At 47.4% G+C, this 20,575-nt stretch overlaps 1 protein-coding gene across 1 annotated transcript in view; it reads left to right on the top strand.

Moving 5' to 3' along the window:
• Positions 1 to 20,575, top strand: part of LOC138280199 (tol-Pal system protein TolA-like) — a 689,969-nt gene that overhangs the window by 322,033 nt on the left and 347,361 nt on the right. Inside the window, exon 14 of the mRNA XM_069219461.1 lies at positions 18,314 to 18,360. Within this exon, the coding sequence (XP_069075562.1) occupies positions 18,314 to 18,360 (47 nt within the window). The remainder of the gene's footprint in view (positions 1 to 18,313; positions 18,361 to 20,575) is intronic.

Here is a 20,575-nt window from a genome sequence, read left to right as displayed (position 1 = left end):
TCAGCGGCGCGGGGGCGGCCGGGTGCAGTGTAGAAACAAGCGTCGGGTTCGCAATGTTAGTCTATGAGAGATCTCGGGATCTCTTCAGCGCTGCAGGCAGGCAAGGGGGGGGATTCCTCGGGGAAACCTCCACTTGGGCAAGGGAGAGGGACTCCTGGGGGTCACTTCTCCAGTGAAAGTCCGGTCCTTCAGGTCCTGGGGGCTGCGGGTGCAGGGTCTCTCCCAGGCGTCGGGACTTTAGGTTCAAAGAGTCGCGGTCAGGGGAAGCCTCGGGATTCCCTCTGCAGGCGGCGCTGTGGGGGCTCAGGGGGGACAGGTTTTGGTACTCACAGTATCAGAGTAGTCCTGGGGTCCCTCCTGAGGTGTTGGATCGCCACCAGCCGAGTCGGGGTCGCCGGGTGCAGTGTTGCAAGTCTCACGCTTCTTGCGGGGAGCTTGCAGGGTTCTTTAAAGCTGCTGGAAACAAAGTTGCAGCTTTTCTTGGAGCAGGTCCGCTGTCCTCGGGAGTTTCTTGTCTTTTCGAAGCAGGGGCAGTCCTCAGAGGATGTCGAGGTCGCTGGTCCCTTTGGAAGGCGTCGCTGGAGCAGGATCTTTGGAAGGCAGGAGACAGGCCGGTGAGTTTCTGGAGCCAAGGCAGTTGTCGTCTTCTGGTCTTCCGCTGCAGGGGTTTTCAGCTAGGCAGTCCTTCTTCTTGTAGTTGCAGGAATCTAATTTTCTAGGGTTCAGGGTAGCCCTTAAATACTAAATTTAAGGGCGTGTTTAGGTCTGGGGGGTTAGTAGCCAATGGCTACCAGCCCTGAGGGTGGGTACACCCTCTTTGTGCCTCCTCCCAAGGGGAGGGGGTCACAATCCTAACCCTATTGGGGGAATCCTCCATCTGCAAGATGGAGGATTTCTAAAAGTTAGAGTCACCTCAGCTCAGGACACCTTAGGGGCTGTCCTGACTGGCCAGTGACTCCTCCTTGTTATTCTCATTATTTTCTCCGGCCTTGCCGCCAAAAGTGGGGCCTGGCCGGAGGGGGCGGGCAACTCCACTAGCTGGAGTGTCCTGCTGGGTTGGCACAAAGGAGGTGAGCCTTTGAGGCTCACCGCCAGGTGTGACAATTCCTGCCTGGGAGAGGTGTTAGCATCTCCACCCAGTGCAGGCTTTGTTACTGGCCTCAGAGTGACAAAGGCACTCTCCCCATGGGGCCAGCAACATGTCTCGGTTTGTGGCAGGCTGCTAAAACTAGTCAGCCTACACAGATAGTCGGTTAAGTTTCAGGGGGCACCTCTAAGGTGCCCTCTGTGGTGTATTTTACAATAAAATGTACACTGGCATCAGTGTGCATTTATTGTGCTGAGAAGTTTGATACCAAACTTCCCAGTTTTCAGTGTAGCCATTATGGTGCTGTGGAGTTCGTGTTTGACAGACTCCCAGACCATATACTCTTATGGCTACCCTGCACTTACAATGTCTAAGGTTTTGTTTAGACACTGTAGGGGTACCATGCTCATGCACTGGTACCCTCACCTATGGTATAGTGCACCCTGCCTTAGGGCTGTAAGGCCTGCTAGAGGGGTGTCTTACCTATACTGCATAGGCAGTGAGAGGCTGGCATGGCACCCTGAGGGGAGTGCCATGTCGACTTACTCGTTTTGTCCTCACTAGCACACACAAGCTGGTAAGCAGTGTGTCTGTGCTGAGTGAGAGGTCTCCAGGGTGGCATAAGACATGCTGCAGCCCTTAGAGACCTTCCTTGGCATCAGGGCCCTTGGTACTAGAAGTACCAGTTACAAGGGACTTATCTGGATGCCAGGGTCTGCCAATTGTGGATACAAAAGTACAGGTTAGGGAAAGAACACTGGTGCTGGGGCCTGGTTAGCAGGCCTCAGCACACTTTCAATTGTAAACATAGCATCAGCAAAGGCAAAAAGTCAGGGGGCAACCATGCCAAGGAGGCATTTCCTTACAATTACCAATTAAAAGTATTGCCATTCGGCATAACAGCCCCAAGGGTATTCACAAAATGCCTCGCAGTAGTAGCCGCTCACATCAGGAGACAGCACATGCACGTATTCCCTTACTTAGACGATTCGTTAATAAAAACCAGCACTCAGCAACAGTGTATTCTACACACACAATACGTTATAGAAACCCTACACAAACTAGGGTTCTCTCTAATCTACCAAAAATCACATCTACAACCGTGTCAAATACAACAATACTTAGGAGCAACAATCAGTCCACAAAAGGGGATTGCCACTTCAAGTCCACAAAGGGTACAAGCCTTCGAAAATGTGATATTAAACATATACCCAAACGAACACTATGAAGTGAGGTTTGTGAGTTGAAACTCCTAGGCATGATGTCTTCATGCATAGCCATTGTCCCAAACACAAGACTACACATGCGGCCCTTACAACAGTGCCTAGCAACACAATGGACACAAGCACAGGGTCAACTTCAAGATCTAGTGTTGATAGACCGCCAAACACACCTCTTGCTTCAATGGTGAAATCCTATAAATTTAAACCAAGGGCGGCCATTCCAAGACCCAGTGCCTCAGTACGTGATCGCAACAGTTGCTTCCATGATGGGGTGGGGAGCACACCTCAAACAGCACAGTATACAGGGACAATGGGACGTTCAACAAAGGCAACTGCATATCAATCATTTAGAACTGTTAGCAGTGTTTCTAGCATTGAAAGCATTTCAACCGCTAATAGCCCACAAACACATTCTTGTCACAACATGACAACAGTGTATTACCTAAACAAACAAGGAGGGACACACTCATCACAACTGTGTCTTTTAGCACAAAAGATTTGGCATTGGGCGATTCACAATCACATTCGCCTAATAGCACAGTACATCCCAGGGATTCAAAACCAGTTAGCCGACAATCTCAGTCGAGATCACCAACAAACATACGAATGGGAAATTCATCCCCAGATACTACAAACTTACTTTTGACGCTGGGGAACACCACAAATAGACCTATTTGCAACAAAAGAAAACGCAAAATGCCAAAACCGCGTCCAGGTATCCATGCCCTCAGTCCCAGGGCAATGCGTTATGGATGAGTTGGTCAGGGATATTTGCTTACGCTTTTCTCCCTCTCCCACTCCTTCCTTACCTAATAAACAAATTGAGTCAAAACAAACTCAAACTAATACTAATAGCACCAGCCTGGGGGCCCGTCAGCCATGGTATACAACACTACTGGACCTGTCAGTAGTAACTCATATCCAACTACCAAACAGACCAGATCTGTTAACTCAACACAAGCAACAGATCAGACACCCGAATCCAGCATCGCTCAATCTAGCAATCTGGCTCCTGAAGTCTTAGAATTTGGACATTTAGACCTTACGCAAGAATGTATGGAGGTCATTAAACAAGCTAGAAAACCTACTACAAGACATTGTTACGCAAACAAATGGAAAATATTTATTACTGCCATAATAATCAAATTCAACAACTACATGCTTCCGCCAAAAACATTGTAGGCTACTTATTACACTTACAAAAATCTAAACTAGCATTTTCTTCTATTAAAATACATCTCACAGTAATATCTGCCTACCTGCAGATTACACATTCAACATCACTATTTAGAATCCCAGTCATCAAAGCATTTATGGAGGGTTTAAAAAGAATCATACCCCCGAGAACACCACCGGTTCCCTCGTGGAACCTCAATATTGTATTAACACGACTCATGGGTCCACCATTTGAACCCATGCACTCTTGTGAGATGCAATACTTAACCTGGAAAGTAGCCTTCTGTAAAGAAATGGCTCCCTGTTGCAGTTACCCCCCCACTTTTTGCCTGATACTGATGCTGACTTGACTGAGAAGTGTGCTGGGACCCTGCTAACCAGGCCCCAGCACCAGTGTTCCTTCACCTAAAATGTACCATTGTATCCACAATTGGCAGACCCTGGCATCCAGATAAGTCCCTTGTAATTGGTACTTCTAGTACCAAGGGCCCTGATGCCAAGGAAGGTCTCTAAGGGCTGCAGCATGTCTTATGCCACCCTGGAGACCTCTCACTCAGCACAGACACACTGCTTACCAGCTTGTGTGTGCTAGTGAGGACAAAACGAGTAAGTCGACATGGCACTCCCCTCAGGGTGCCATGCCAGCCTCTCACTGCCTATGCAGTATAGGTAAGACACCCCTCTAGCAGGCCTTACAGCCCTAAGGCAGGGTGCACTATACCATAGGTGAGGGTACCAGTGCATGAGCATGGTACCCCTACAGTGTCTAAACAAAACCTTAGACATTGTAAGTGCAGGGTAGCCATAAGAGTATATGGTCTGGGAGTCTGTCAAACACGAACTCCACAGCACCATAATGGCTACACTGAAAACTGGGAAGTTTGGTATCAAACTTCTCAGCACAATAAATGCACACTGATGCCAGTGTACATTTTATTGTAAAATACACCACAGAGGGCACCTTAGAGGTGCCCCCTGAAACTTAACCGACTATCTGTGTAGGCTGACTAGTTTTAGCAGCCTGCCACAAACCGAGACATGTTGCTGGCCCCATGGGGAGAGTGCCTTTGTCACTCTGAGGCCAGTAACAAAGCCTGCACTGGGTGGAGATGCTAACACCTCTCCCAGGCAGGAATTGTCACACCTGGCGGTGAGCCTCAAAGGCTCACCTCCTTTGTGCCAACCCAGCAGGACACTCCAGCTAGTGGAGTTGCCCGCCCCCTCCGGCCAGGCCCCACTTTTGGCGGCAAGGCCGGAGAAAATAATGAGAAAAACAAGGAGGAGTCACTGGCCAGTCAGGACAGCCCCTAAGGTGTCCTGAGCTGAGGTGACTCTAACTTTTAGAAATCCTCCATCTTGCAGATGGAGGATTCCCCCAATAGGGTTAGGATTGTGACCCCCTCCCCTTGGGAGGAGGCACAAAGAGGGTGTACCCACCCTCAGGGCTAGTAGCCATTGGCTACTAACCCCCCAGACCTAAACACGCCCTTAAATTTAGTATTTAAGGGCTACCCTGAACCCTAGAAAATTAGATTCCTGTAACTACAAGAAGAAGGACTGCCCAGCTGAAAACCCCTGCAGCGGAAGACCAGAAGACGACAACTGCCTTGGCTCCAGAAACTCACCGGCCTGTCTCCTGCCTTCCAAAGATCCTGCTCCAGCGACGCCTTCCGAAGGGACCAGCGACCTCGACATCCTCTGAGGACTGCCCCTGCTTCGAAAAGACAAGAAACTCCCGAGGACAGCGGACCTGCTCCAAGAAAAGCTGCAACTTTGTTTCCAGCAACTTTAAAGAACCCTGCAAGCTCCCCGCAAGAAGCGTGAGACTTGCAACACTGCACCCGGCGACCCCGACTCGGCTGGTGGCGATCCAACACCTCAGGAGGGACCCCAGGACTACTCTGATACTGTGAGTACCAAAACCTGTCCCCCCTGAGCCCCCACAGCGCCGCCTGCAGAGGGAATCCCGAGGCTTCCCCTGACCGCGACTCTTTGAACCTAAAGTCCCGACGCCTGGGAGAGACCCTGCACCCGCAGCCCCCAGGACCTGAAGGACCGGACTTTCACTGGAGAAGTGACCCCCAGGAGTCCCTCTCCCTTGCCCAAGTGGAGGTTTCCCCGAGGAACCACCCCCTTGCCTGCCTGCAGCGCTGAAGAGATCCCGAGATCTCTCATAGACTAACATTGCGAACCCGACGCTTGTTTCTACACTGCACCCGGCCGCCCCCGCGCCGCTGAGGGTGAAATTTCTGTGTGGACTTGTGTCCCCCCCCGGTGCCCTACAAAACCCCCCTGGTCTGCCCTCCGAAGACGCGGGTACTTACCTGCAAGCAGACCGGAACCGGGGCACCCCCTTCTCTCCATTCTAGCCTATGTGTTTTGGGCACCACTTTGAACTCTGCACCTGACCGGCCCTGAGCTGCTGGTGTGGTGACTTTGGGGTTGCTCTGAACCCCCAACGGTGGGCTACCTTGGACCAAGAACTGAACCCTGTAAGTGTCTTACTTACCTGGTAAAACTAACAAATACTTACCTCCCCTAGGAACTGTGAAAATTGCACTAAGTGTCCACTTTTAAAACAGCTATTTGTGAATAACTTGAAAAGTATACATGCAATTTTGATGATTTGAAGTTCCTAAAGTACTTACCTGCAATACCTTTCGAATGAGCTATTACATGTAGAATTTGAACCTGTGGTTCTTAAAAATAAACTAAGAAAAGATATTTTTCTATATAAAAACCTATTGGCTGGATTTGTCTCTGAGTGTGTGTACCTCATTTATTGTCTATGTGTATGTACAACAAATGCTTAACACTACTCCTTGGATAAGCCTACTGCTCGACCACACTACCACAAAATAGAGCATTAGTATTATCTCTTTTTACCACTATTTTACCTCTAAGGGGAACCCTTGGACTCTGTGCATGCTATTCCTTACTTTGAAATAGCACATACAGAGCCAACTTCCTACACCTTCCTAGTAGCTATCACATCTCTTAGAAGAGTAAGTGAAATACAAGCATTTACTATACAAGAACCCTTTATACAAATACATAAACATAAAGTGGTTCTCCGTACAAATCCCAAATTCTTACCAAAAGTTATATCACCATTCCACCTAAACCAAACAGTGGAACTCCCAGTCTTTTTTCCACAACCAGACTCTGTAGCTGAAAGAGCCTTACATACATTATACATTAAAAGAGCACTAATGTATTACATTGATTGTAGGAAGTTGGCTCTGTATGCACTATTTCAAAGTAAGGAATAGTATGCACAGAGTCCAAGGGTTCCCCTTAGAGGTAAAATAGTGGTAAAAATAGATAATACTAATGCTCTATTTTGTGGTAGTGTGGTCGAGCAGTAGGCTTATCCAAGGAGTAGTGTTAAGCATTTGTTGTACATACACATAGACAATAAATGAGGTACACACACTCAGAGACAAATCCAGCCAATAGGTTTTGTATAGAAAAATATATTTTCTTAGTTTATTTTAAGAACCACCGGTTCAAATTCTACATGTAATATCTCATTCGAAAGGTATTGCAGGTAAGTACTTTAGGAACTTCAAATCATCAAAATTGCATGTATACTTTTCAAGTTATTCACAAATAGCTGTTTTAAAAGTGGACACTTAGTGCAATTTTCACAGTTCCTAGGGGAGGTAAGTTTTGGTTAGTTTTACCAGGTAAGTAAGACACTTACAGGGTTCAGTTCTTGGTCCAAGGTAGCCCACCGTTGGGGGTTCAGAGCAACCCCAAAGTCACCACACCAGCAGCTCAGGGCCGGTCAGGTGCAGAGTTCAAAGTGGTGCCCAAAACGCATAGGCTAGAATGGAGAGAAGGGGGTGCCCCGGTTCCGGTCTGCTTGCAGGTAAGTACCCGCGTCTTCGGAGGGCAGACCAGGGGGGGTTTTGTAGGGCACCGGGGGGGACACAGGTCCACACAGAAATTTCACCCTCAGCGGCGCGGGGGCGGCCGGGTGCAGTGTAGAAACAAGCGTCGGGTTCGCAATGTTAGTCTATGAGAGATCTCGGGATCTCTTCAGCGCTGCAGGCAGGCAAGGGGGGGGTTCCTCGGGGAAACCTCCACTTGGGCAAGGGAGAGGGACTCCTGGGGGTCACTTCTCCAGTGAAAGTTCGGTCCTTCAGGTCCTGGGGGCTGCGGGTGCAGGGTCTCTCCCAGGCGTCGGGACTTTAGGTTCAAAGAGTCGCGGTCAGGGGAAGCCTCTGGATTCCCTCTGCAGGCGGCGCTGTGGGGGCTCAGGGGGGACAGGTTTTGGTACTCACAGTATCAGAGTAGTCCTGGGGTCCCTCCTGAGGTGTTGGATCGCCACCAGCCGAGTCGGGGTCGCCGGGTGCCGTGTTGCAAGTCTCACGCTTCTTGCGGGGAGCTTGCAGGGTTCTTTGGAGCTGCTGGAAACAAAGTTGCAGCTTTTCTTGGAGCAGGTCCGCTGTCCTCGGGAGTTTCTTGTCTTTTCGAAGCCGGGGCAGTCCTCAGAGGATGTCGAGGTCGCTGGTCCCTTTGGAAGGCGTCGCTGGAGCAGGATCTTTGGAAGGCAGGAGACAGGCCGGTGAGTTTCTGGAGCCAAGGCAGTTGTCGTCTTCTGGTCTTCCGCTGCAGGGGTTTTCAGCTGGGCAGTCCTTCTTCTTGTAGTTGCAGGAATCTAATTTTCTAGGGTTCAGGGTAGCCCTTAAATACTAAATTTAAGGGCGTGTTTAGGTCTGGGGGGTTAGTAGCCAATGGCTACTAGCCCTGAGGGTGGGTACACCCTCTTTGTGCCTCCTCCCAAGGGGAGGGGGTCACAGTCCTAACCCTATTGGGGGAATCCTCCATCTGCAAGATGGAGGATTTCTAAAAGTTAAAGTCACTTCAGCTCAGGACACCTTAGGGGCTGTCCTGACTGGCCAGTGACTCCTCCTTGTTGCTTTCTTTGTTCCCTCCAGCCTTGCCGCCAAAAGTGGGGGCCGTGGCCGGAGGGGGCGGGCAACTCCACTAAGCTGGAGTGCCCTGCTGGGCTGTGACAAAGGGGTGAGCCTTTGAGGCTCACCGCCAGGTGTCACAGCTCCTGCCTGGGGGAGGTGTTAGCATCTCCACCCAGTGCAGGCTTTGTTACTGGCCTCAGAGTGACAAAGGCACTCTCCCCATGGGGCCAGCAACATGTCTCTAGTGTGGCAGGCTGCTGGAACCAGTCAGCCTACACAGATAGTTGGTTAAGTTTCAGGGGGCACCTCTAAGGTGCCCTCTGTGGTGTATTTTACAACAAAATGTACACTGGCATCAGTGTGCATTTATTGTGCTGAGAAGTTTGATACCAAACTTCCCAGTTTTCAGTGTAGCCATTATGGTGCTGTGGAGTTCGTGTTTGACAGACTCCCAGACCATATACTCTTATGGCTACCCTGCACTTACAATGTCTAAGGTTTTGTTTAGACACTGTAGGGGTACCATGCTCATGCACTGGTACCCTCACCTATGGTATAGTGCACCCTGCCTTAGGGCTGTAAGGCCTGCTAGAGGGGTGTCTTACCTATACTGCATAGGCAGTGAGAGGCTGGCATGGCACCCTGAGGGGAGTGCCATGTCGACTTACTCATTTTGTTCTCACCAGCACACACAGGCTTGTAAGCAGTGTGTCTGTGCTGAGTGAGGGGTCTCTAGGGTGGCATAAGACATGCTGCAGCCCTTAGAGACCTTCCTTGGCATCAGGGCCCTTGGTACTAGAAGTACCAGTTACAAGGGACTTATCTGAATGCCAGGGTGTGCCAATTGTGGATACAATGGTACATTTTAGGTGAAGGAACACTGGTGCTGGGGCCTGGTTAGCAGGGTCCCAGCACTCTTCTCAGTCAAGTCAGCATCAGTATCAGGCAAAAAAGTGGGGGGTAACTGCAACAGGGAGCCATTTCTTTACATTGATGGAACAAAACAGTTTCGCAGAACAAAACAATTGTTTGTAGCCTTCCAAAAACCTCATGCAGGAAATCCAATATCCAAACAAGGCATTGCCAGATGGATAGTGAAATCTATTCAGACCTGCTATATTAAAGCAAAAAGAGACCTACCTATTACGCCAAAGGCGCACTCAAATAGGAAGAAAGGCACCACAATGGCCTTTCTAGGAAATATACCTATGACAGAAATCTGTAAGGCAGCCACATGGTCTACGCCTCATACATTCACAAAACATTACTGTGTAGATGTGTTAACAACACAACCAGCCACAGTAGGACAGGCTGTATTACGAACATTATTTCAGACAACTTCAACTCCTACAGGCTAAGCCACCGCTTTTGGGGAGATAACTGCTTACTAGTCTATGCACAGCATGTGTATCTGCAGCTACACATGCCATTGAACAGAAAATGTCACTTACCCAGTGTACATCTGTTCGTGGCATGAGATGCTGCAGATTCACACGCGCCCTCCCGCCTCCCCGGGAGCCTGTAGCCATTATAAGTTGGATGAAACTTGTAAATTTGTAAATATATACTATTTTTTAGACACATTATGTACATACATACTTACTCCATTGCATGGACACCTTTACAATATACACAACTCCTACCTCACCCTCTGCGGGAAAACAATCTAAGATGGAGTCGACGCCCATGCGCAATGGAGCCGAAAGGGAGGAGTCCCTCGGTCTCGTGACTCGAAATGACTTCTAAGAAAAACAACCGGTAACACTCCGAGCCCAACACTAGATGGCAGGATAATGCACAGCATGTGAATCTGCAGCGTCTCATGCCACGAACAGATGTACACTGGGTAAGTGACATTTTCCTTCTTCATCCAGTGTTAATGATCATATACCGCAAGATGTGCTGTAATAAAATACTGTTGATATTGTGCCATTCCCACTTAATTTGGTAAGTAGCTTTGGCATGGCTAAATACTTATACGCTCCCAACTGCAAGACCTATTGCCTATGACAATGCTTGATAAGGTTTTTCCTCCTGGATAGTGCATGCACTATTTGTTACAACACAAATTGCTAGCTTATGGAAAACATGCAGGTGCATGGATTCTTTCCATAGTTTACTGATGGTTGGCTTTCTGGTCACCCATCTGCCTGCTTTTTCTTTATGTCCGAGCCTTTCAGTCTTGTGAATGTCTCTCCAGTGGAGCATATCATCTTTATCATCTCTCTCAATTGGCTGGTTTCTATGGATCCACTGCTTGCTTTTCAAGCACTAATTTTCAAGGACTTCTCCCCCGTTGCTTCTGCGCCCCTCTGTATAACTTTGCCTGTTATACTTCTTCCCATCCCACATGCTTAAAGATCACTTTAGCAATTTTTTTTCATCTTAGTTACTAATCCAACTTGGATTGATAACTACAAAGGAGAAAAAGCATCTGGGTCATTAGATAAGTTTGGTATGTGTGGTGCATGTGCCTACAAAATGATGCAAACGGGTGCATCAAAGGTGGTTTTTTTTGTTTGTTTTTTTTGGGACGTTTTTTGCCATGGTGCACAGCATCAACGATACAAGCTTTATTGTACTTTGATATAGTATATAGTGTGTAGTGATATTCCCTGCATTATCCACTGCTATACTTTTGAGCATTGATTAATTTAACGTGTATGAGGTGGCACGCTTGCATGATGACCCCGTGCTTTTTCGAATCTGAAGCAGAGCCTCTGATAGCCACGTTATTGTTTTTTTTCTTTGTTCTAAAATACATTATGTTCCTGTACACCTTTAAGCCTTGTCATTTAGTATTCACTATGTTTTCCTTCTGCATAAATCATAATTATTCCACCTGCTTGATCTGTGTCAATTACCATAATGAGGAATTGAACGAAGTTCCATATCTTCTAAATTGAAAGCCTGATATTGATTCTTCAGACTGGGTATTCCCTGTAAAACAGCTGTGTAGGAAGTTGGCTCTGTATATACTATCTGAAAGTGAGAGAGAGTGTACAGAGAGTCCAAGGGTTCCTCTTATAGGTTGATAGTGGCAAAATTAGATAATACTAATGCTCTCTTTTGTGGTAGTGTGGTTGAGCAGTAGGCTTATCAGAGGGTAGTGTTAAGCATTTTTGGTACACAAACAGACAATAAATGAGAACACACACTCAGACTTGACTCCAGGCCAATAGGTTTTTATATAGAAAAATATTGTTTCTTAATTTATTTAAGAACCTCAAGATTTGAGGTAAGTACATAAAATGCAAGGTACTTCATACAGGTAAGTATAGAACTTTGATTTAAAACAGTAGTGCACACAGTTTTGGTTAAAATGGCAATAAGCTATTTTAAAAGTGGACACTGCAAAAATTAACAGTTCCTGGGGAGGTAAGTTTGGTTAGTTTTCTCAGGTAAGTAAAGCACTTACACTGTCAGTCTCCTGGGCGGAGGCAGCCCACCGTTGGGGGTCCAAGGCAACCCCAAAGCCACTGCACCAGCAACACAGGGCCGGTCAGGTGCAGAGGTCAGAGGAGGACCCAAAACACACAGGTGCCTATGAAGACCAGGGGTGCTCCAGTTCCAGTCTTCTAGCAGGTAAGTACCTGCGTCCTCTGGGAGCAGACCAGGGTTTTTGTGTAGAGTACTGGGACACACACACACACACACACACACACACACACACACGCGCGCACACAAAACACACCCTCAGCGACACAGGGACAGCTGGGTGCAGTGTGCAAAGTAGGTGTCGGGTTTGCTATAGAAAGCAATGGAGGGACCTGGGGGTCACTCTGGCGATGCAGGCAGGGCACTTCTCGGGCCAGCCACTGACTGGGCTAGGATGAGTGCTGCCTGCTGGTCACTCCTGCACTGGTAGGTGGTTCCTCTCGGTCCTTCGGGGCTGCTGGTGCAGTGCTTTGTCCTGGCGTTGGGCTCCTTTGTTACTAGGCAGTCGCAGTCAAGGGGAGGCTCTGGATGCTCTACGCAGGTGTCGCCATGGGGGGTGCAGGGAGGTCGACTCAGGGTGTCTACGTCGTTGGAGTCGCCTGGGAGTCCTCTCTGCGGTGTTGGTCGTCCTGTTTTAGTCACCTGTGAGCAGCGCTGCAGTGGATACTCCGTGTCTCCATTGGAATGCGTAGGCGCTTGACCCCGCGTTAAAAACTCTGCTCCCAGCTGCCACTGAGGTTGTAAGTTTGATGACAACGTAATACTCCCCCCCCCCCCCCCCCCCCCCCGGTGCTCACCTTATCCCCCGGAGCCCAATCTCTGCGCTCACCTTAAACCCCAGAGACCAACCTCTGCTATTGCTAGTACTTACCTGTAAGCAGCGCGTCAACTCCTAGCCTCCATTGACTAAGATTGGGCACAGGCCTCAACGTCTACCTCTGCACCCAGCTGCCCGTGTGCTGCTGTGGGTGCACCTTAGATGCCAACCTGAACCTTGCCCCTTGCTAGTCTAAATCCATAAAGACTGGGACCGTAAGTAGTGTACTTACCTGTGAAACTTCATCTTTGTTTCCCTCCATATGTTAACATTGAAGACTCTGAAAATTGCACTGTCGATTTTTGTGTAGGAGAGTATCCTTTTAACATGGTTACCCCCACTTTTTGCTTGATGTCCGTGTGTTTTGTCTGTGTTAACGTGGATCCTTCTAACCAGGACCCCAGTAACTGTGCTTTCTTCCTCTGGATTTGGTTGTCCCTAACTCTTTACACCACACAATTAGCACACTAGTGCCTCCATATACGTCCCTAGTACATGGTACCTAGGTACCCAGGGCATTGGTGCACCAGGGGTTCCCCATGGGCTGCGGCATGTATTATTCTACCCATGGGAGCCCAAGCCAAATGTGTCTCCAGGCCTGCCATTGCAGCCTGCGTGAAAGGGTGCATGCATCCTTTTCACTACAAGTTACTGCACCAGGTCACTGTAGGTCACCCCTATGGTAGGCACTCCTAGCCCAGAGGGCAGGGTGCAGGTATCTTTGTGTGAGGGCACCCCTGCAGGACTGGACATAGGTCACTATCTATGTCCAGCTACATAATGGTAACTCCGAACCTGGGCATGTTTGGAATCAAACATGTCAGAATCGTACCCCATTACTGTTGCCAGTATTGGTTGTATGATGGGGCTCCTTAGAGGACCCCCAGCTTTGCTCCTACCAGTTGGCAGGGTTTTCCCGGGCTGCCTGTGCTGCTGCCTTCCTACAGACTGGTTTCTGCCCTCCTCCTGCTTGAACAGCTCAAGCCCAGGAAGGCAGAACAAAGGATTTCCTTTGGGAGAGGGAGGCAACACCCTCTCCCTTTGACAATAGGTGGTACATGGCTAGGGAGTGGTAACCCCCCCGCCCCTCCCCCAAACCCACTGGTACGCTTTGAAGGGCACCTTTGGTGCCCTCCCGTAATCCAGACCGCACCGGTTCAGGGACCTCCAGTCCCTGCTCTGGCACAAAACTGGACAATGGAAAGGGGCGTTACCACTCCCCTGTCCATCACTACCTCAGGGGTAGTACCCAGAGCTCCTACAGGTGGCCACTTGGTTCTTCTAACTTGAATCCAAGGCTGGCAGAGGCCTCTGGGGGCATCAGAGTGGCTAGGTCATGCAGGTGACTTCACAGCCCCCCACCTTACTAGGTGACCCATTTCCTCTTCTAGGTCTATTTAGGGTCTCCCTCTTGGTGGGGTCCTCAGATTTGAAGTGCACGATTCCAGCAGGACTCCTCTGCAATGTTTACTTTGACTTCTGCCCACTGGAACTGCACCTGGACTTCACAGGGACCTACAATCTGCAGTTTCAACAAAAACTTTGCAACATTGTTTCTCCAGCTTCTTCTAGCAACTGCAACATTTCCCCGGCTGTGCATCCTCTGAGAGTGGCAAGTCTTCAGTCTGCACCAACACGCAAGAAACAATCTCCCTTGGAGTAAAGGAGTAATTTCACTGCATGCGCTGGCACCAACAGCAACGTTAGGGATCCAAGGGGATGCAGGAGATCCTTGGAGTTGCCCACAAGCTGTCCTACATTAGTTGACGAATTGCAGGATGGTCAGTGGCCAGCAGGACCACCAACAAGCCTTGGCAAATGCTAATAGCTGGGGCAAGGAAGATTGCAGGTTTTGGAGGACCAGCAAGGTCCTAGTGACTCCACCCTTGGAGGGTACTCAGGACAGGCCTTCAGCATGAAGGAAAGCCAGCCAGTCTGAGGAGCCCCCACAAATGACCCACTGGCAGCAGGCACATAGCGTCGCAGGGAGACCTCAGCAGCCCAACAAAACTGGAGTCCCTCATCGGAGGAGCTGTAGAGTGGAAGCTGATCTCAGAGTTGCAGAGTGCTGGAGGCCATGGCTTCTTGGAGCTTGAAGATCACTTGGAGGAAGAGCCAACAAGCCTTGGCAAGAGCAACAGTCGCGGTGCACAGGGTTCTGTTCCAGAGGCTGCAAAAAGGGTACACCATCTCCCAAGGTGGTCAGAAGATAAGTTGGACTCTAAGAGGACCACAGAACCACCACCTGTGAGCAGAGCCTTTACGTTGTCCGTGGGACAGCTGGATCCACCAGCTAGTCGTCTTTGTCTTGAGTTGCCTGGGGATGCTGGGGAGTGACTCCTTCACTCAAAGGAAGATTCCTTCTTGGATGCACACAGAGTTCTTGTTACCCTGGAGGATGCACGGCCATGGGTGTTGCAGTAATCTTGTAGGAGCTAGAGAAACAATGTTGCAGTGGGAACCCTCCCAAATGTATGCAGTCTTGTTTCAGTACCAAAAGCAAACCAGCAGTGGTTCCGGAGGCCTGGAGCAGAAGGTGTCTTGCAGAGAGTTCCCTGAGGAGTCTTACTCAACAAATCTGGGGGTAGCCCTTATGAAACCTTAAAAGGTGGCTGGTCACGCTCTGTAGTAACCCACCAATCAGAGGTGGTCAGGGACGTCATCTACCTAGCCTAATTGGTCAGATGCCACGGGGGGCTGGAGGGCTGGGGGGTGTGGGGGTGCTCTGCACATCTTGTTTCCAGGATGGCAGAATCAAGCGGCCACGTGGCAGAGCTCTGTGCACCTCCTTATGGGAGGAGCTGGGCAGGAAGGTGGACACTCCCCTGTCGTTTGTGTAGTTTCACGCCAGAGTGGGAACCGGGGGTTCCTGAACTGGTGCAAACTGGATTATGCAAGGAGGGCACCAAATGTGCCCTTCAAAGCAGTCTGGTGGGGCTCAGAGGCCACCCGATCCATCCCTTAAACACCTAATACACAGGGGGAGGTGGTCACACCTCTGCCTTGTAGAAAACCCTTTGGTCTGCCTCTCTGGCCTCAGTCGGGCTCATCAGCAGGAGGGCAGAACAGTGTTTGAGGTCAGCAACAGCGTAGGCTGGCAGCTGGACCCCGAAAGGCTGCAAAGGCAGAACTGAGGGATCCTCTTAACAAACCCCCCAAGTACATGCAACTTACACTGGAATTCGGTGTAGTTGCATTCCAACATGTTTGATGCCAAACATGCCTAGGTTCGGACAAGCCATTAGGTAGTCAGACCACTTGTGTTGACTAGTGTCCACTACATAGCTTAAGATGGCTTCACCGCACTTAGTGCCTGGGGTCTGTAGGGGCACCCTGCTCATGCAGGGGTACCCTCACACTTACAGACATGCACCCTGCCCTTGGGCTGAAGGACCTACCAGAGGGATTACTTACAGTGTCTAAGTCCAGTAACCAAGTTCGGTGGGGAAAGGCTGCATGCACCATTTCATGCAGGCTACAATGGCAGGCCTGGAGACATAGTTTCCATGACCTCCCAAGGGTGGCATATTACATGCTGCAGCCCATGGCAGATCCCTGGTGTACCAATGCCCTGGGGACTTACATAGGTGCACCAGTATGCCAATTGTGGGTGTAAAAGGTTTACCAGCAACCATGTTTAGAAGAGAGTGCACAGTCACTGGGTTTCTGATTAACAGGATCGAAGTGAACTACAGTGTAAACACAGACATCCGGCAAAAAGTTGGAGTAGCTTAGTTAGAAAGATGGCACTTTCGTACACTAGGTACCAAAGTTTTAATTTACAAGAGACTTACAGATGTGCTGAAGGGCTTGGCCACTTGGGGATCAAGTGACCAGGTGTCCTGTTCTGGGGAAGGAACACTGGCTCTTGGGACCTGGTTAGCAGGGACCCAGTGCACTTAAGTGAAAGTTGCATCAGAAACCAAGCAACAACAAAAAAGTGGTGAGGGAGCGGTGGTTTCTGAGTTGTACAAAATTATGTTAGAAAAGGGGTTGTGAATACAACATGGCAGTGGGTTAAACCTTATTTCTCATATGTTGCATGCTATTTTTGATCAATGTCAGATCTGTATCCGACTCCTCCATGGCTAAACGAAGGGGCATGGCCTAGGGTTGGTAGCCTTGTTAATTAAATCATTAAACAATTTAAGATCTTTTTATCCTGGAAAGTGTTTCAACCGTTTTAAGTGTGGTTGCTATAGAACTGTTAACGCTGTCTGGTGTTTCTTAATGTCGCACAGGAAAAAAAAAAAAAAAAAACATTCCATGGTGCCTGCCTGTTTTGAACAAGCAACTAATTACTACAGTGAGAAGACCCAATAAAGTTCTTGATCTAGGATTATCAAACTACACCCCTATCTCCTTTGTGTTGTGTGTTCATTTTCCCAGCCTCTTGTACCAGTGACTCTTACTGAAAGAATGGTGGTGTGGGAAATAGTAGAGGGTTGGAGCAAAAAAGTTGTGGAGAACACAAGGAGATAAGTAAATGGGATCAAGAAAGGCCTGTTTACTTGGAATATATACCACTGCTTGGCAGTGATGGTAGACCTCAAGCATTGGCACACATGACCCCTCTTCCTCTGACTAAAATCGCTGACTGCTCAACTACCTCAGCTCACTGCTGTCCTCCACAGATTAGCACTCCCTCCCTTCAACACCAGGAGAAACCCACCTAAGCACATCTGTACCCGAGCACAGTAAGGCTCAACACTATTTCTGCGTTCAGAACACATAGATACCAGACTCTGTGAGATGTTAGGGATCGCATCTAATCTGAAAGTGGTTCTTATTGTTATAAAGTTTGATAACTCACTAAAGTTTTCAGAATATCACGACTAAAAAGCGTCCACACAGTTAACAGTGACACTCCTTAACGTGCTTAAGCATTTTCGCTTACACATCATCGTGTTAATAAAAATCTTAATGTACATTTTTTTTTTTTTTTTGCACTCTACACAGATAATGCCTTGTAATTGAATGGGAGATGCATCAGTACTACTTCTTTTAGCTCAAGAACATCTTGGGATTTTCTTTTTTAAACTGAGGTTCTGGTAGAGTAGCTGTGCAAGACTTGTCTGGGCTTGGCATTTACAAATCCTCGCCATTTAGGTTTTCTAACATTGATGCTTGAATTATTTTTCATTCTTGCAGAGGCTTCCCTTCTAGGGCCTCGGCAGTTGCTCTCCTCTGAGTTGATACAGCTATTGGAGCCTTTTTAAAGAGAAGGAACCTGCATGTTCTATTATCTTTTCTTGTGTAATTTGTGATTGGAAATGATGCCTGAGGAGCTTTGGGTATGAATTAATTTTATGTGGAAGGTTTATAATTTCTTTAATGCTGAGAATGGGGTACACTTTTTGGCTTCGATGAAGTTAAGTCGAAGAGAATGAATCTGTGTAAAACCACGAGCCTAATCAATTCTTTGTTGCAGATCCTTTCTTAAAAGGAGGGAACATGAAGCAACGTCTGCAGGAAGAGTACTGTTGCTTCAGGGTGTAGGTTCTCAGCTCATACAGAAACTGAACTTTGGAGGGAACATGCATTATAACACTGTGTTGATCTGACGAAGCCAACTTGAAATTACTTCACCTGTATCACAGTTACTGTTACTGATATTGGAACTTTATTCATTTCTCGTACATTTCAGAAAACAGAAACTGGTCCCAGTCATCCAGTGTATCGAATAAACACTCAGTAAGTAATTCAATTAAGCCACTGTTAAGGTATTCCTGGGTTCTTGTATGTGAAACTGCCATCTGGTGTTGTGGCCAAATATCAACGATCTACATGTTTATGCTTTATTAACGGAATTGTAAAGTAAAAAAAAAACATTAAAATATTGCAAAATAAACAATGAAACACTTAGTAATAAGAGGTGGCTTGTAAAGCCAATTTGGGCTTTCCATATACATGTTTCACTTACTGTGTTCTGTGCTTCTATAAAAGTTAGTTTTTATAAATACTATACCAATCATTACCGTTGTTTGTGCACAACGTAAAAAGGTAATAATGTGAAAATGGACAGAGCCTATAATGAGGTATGTTGATAAGCTTATCATTTTTAATTCTTCAATTGGAGGTTCTGCTTCCCCGTGGGATATTTTGGCAAGATCCCTATGTTTTTGAATGCACAAACAATTTGAGGCTAGGACGTTGAAGATTTGACATGTAAATCTTCATTCCTAGAAGGAAGTGGCGAACTTGAAGCAGTCTCCTTATGACCCGTAATTTATTTTTCATAGCAACACTTGTGGAGCTTCTGGGAACAGGTCCCTGGTTTCACTTCGAAGATCCTGATGAAATGTATTTTTCTCCACTAAAGCTCCATATGTTAAACAAAGTTTTCATGTTTGCAGGTTCAGACAACTCTTAACATCCTGTTTTTTCCAGGGCCGTTGTTCGTTTAAAAGAGCAACTGCTTTCAAAAGTCACACTATCTTTTCATCACCTATGGTGGAAACTTATCAACGTGAAAACTACTACTATCAAGTGCAAAATCATAGTCATCAATATTGAAAGGGTATGACTTCTTCCGAGATTTACTGCTCAATCTCTCTCTCTCTCTCTCTCTTTTTGGAGCTCGTACCGAGATAGCGGTTTATGTGAGCCCGCCTTTCTCTTCTGTGGAAGCCAGAAATCAGTGAGCGAGGTACTCAGAAGTATAGAGCATTAACTTTTTTTAGAAGTGCTATTTTAGCAGGAAAGTAAATGCATTTGGGAGATATTCACACATATAGACTTTGAAAAATTGTGACAATTACTTTATTGGTAAGTTTCTGAATGATTGCTAAAATATGTGCATTGTGAAAACTTTTTTAATGCCCTTTTACTTTCTGCAGAGGGTTAGTTCATGACCATTCTTTGCCTTGTTGTTTAAAGTGTTCTGGGGCTTGCCTGTCGCACATTTTACTCCCAAGAATTAACTCCATAGGTCCTCCGGTTCATGTTTCCTTTTTAGGGTGAATAATGGAGCGTGAAACAACCTGTGACCTGGTTAAGATATGATTGAAAGGCTAACCAGTAGTGTAAGAGAGCAGGACAGGACAATAGCATGTGCTTTATGTCTGCACTGAGCACCTGACCTTAAGGCCAGCAGGAGTCTGCGCCTGGGAAAAATTCATTGATTTTGCTAGTAGTGAAAAAAGGCGATATGTAAGATGAAAAACTAAATGAGGTTAAATCTTGAGTCTGCCATTTCTAGACACAGTGGCAGGGATTGCTGGTATCCATTCCTAGTCTTTGTTGTTAAGGGTCTTGCCGAAATCAGTCCCCCATTTGTCCCGGAGTATAGTTAGGGATGCCTAGGTGTGCTGGAGAAAGCCTTTGGCTAGCCAGCTAATCAGGCACCTACCATTGCTCATTACGTGAAGAGCCTACAAGAGTGCATTTATGGGAGGCTCCTCTGATGTGTTAGAACGAAAGCACAGGTCAAGGCATTGTAAGTTAAGTATTGACCTGTGTGGTGAATTTCGTAATTGTAGGAAAGTTGATTATTATGTGATGTGGTTGTGAGATCACTCCATGTAAGTGTGACAGTCTCCAGCGAGTCTAGTTAGGTTCTTCAATGTAATCTTTCTCTCAGTCCTGGATAGTTGTTGCAATGAACAATACGGTTTAATCAATGAAACAGGTGTAAGGCACTTACAAGCACCCAAACCATCAAAAAGTAAGCAACTGACTCACAAAAACTCCAACATCAATGTATAAATAATATTGTATTTTTACCTTTTTAGTAAGAAAACAATCTTTTGAGGGAACCTGGAGATAGATTTCTCAAAGTTAAAATAATTCACCTTAGTCCAATCTTAAGAATTTAATAATTAATTGGAAGTAGGTTAGCAGTTTCAATCTAACTGCTAGAAGGTCCTACTAAAATTCTGTTGGACGGGCCACACCAAGCTCGTCACTG

Source organism: Pleurodeles waltl, chromosome 2_2 (genome assembly GCF_031143425.1).
Source record: "Pleurodeles waltl isolate 20211129_DDA chromosome 2_2, aPleWal1.hap1.20221129, whole genome shotgun sequence".
Taxonomy (NCBI): Eukaryota; Metazoa; Chordata; class Amphibia; order Caudata; family Salamandridae; genus Pleurodeles; species Pleurodeles waltl.
This window is presented reverse-complemented; position numbering and strand designations above follow the sequence as displayed.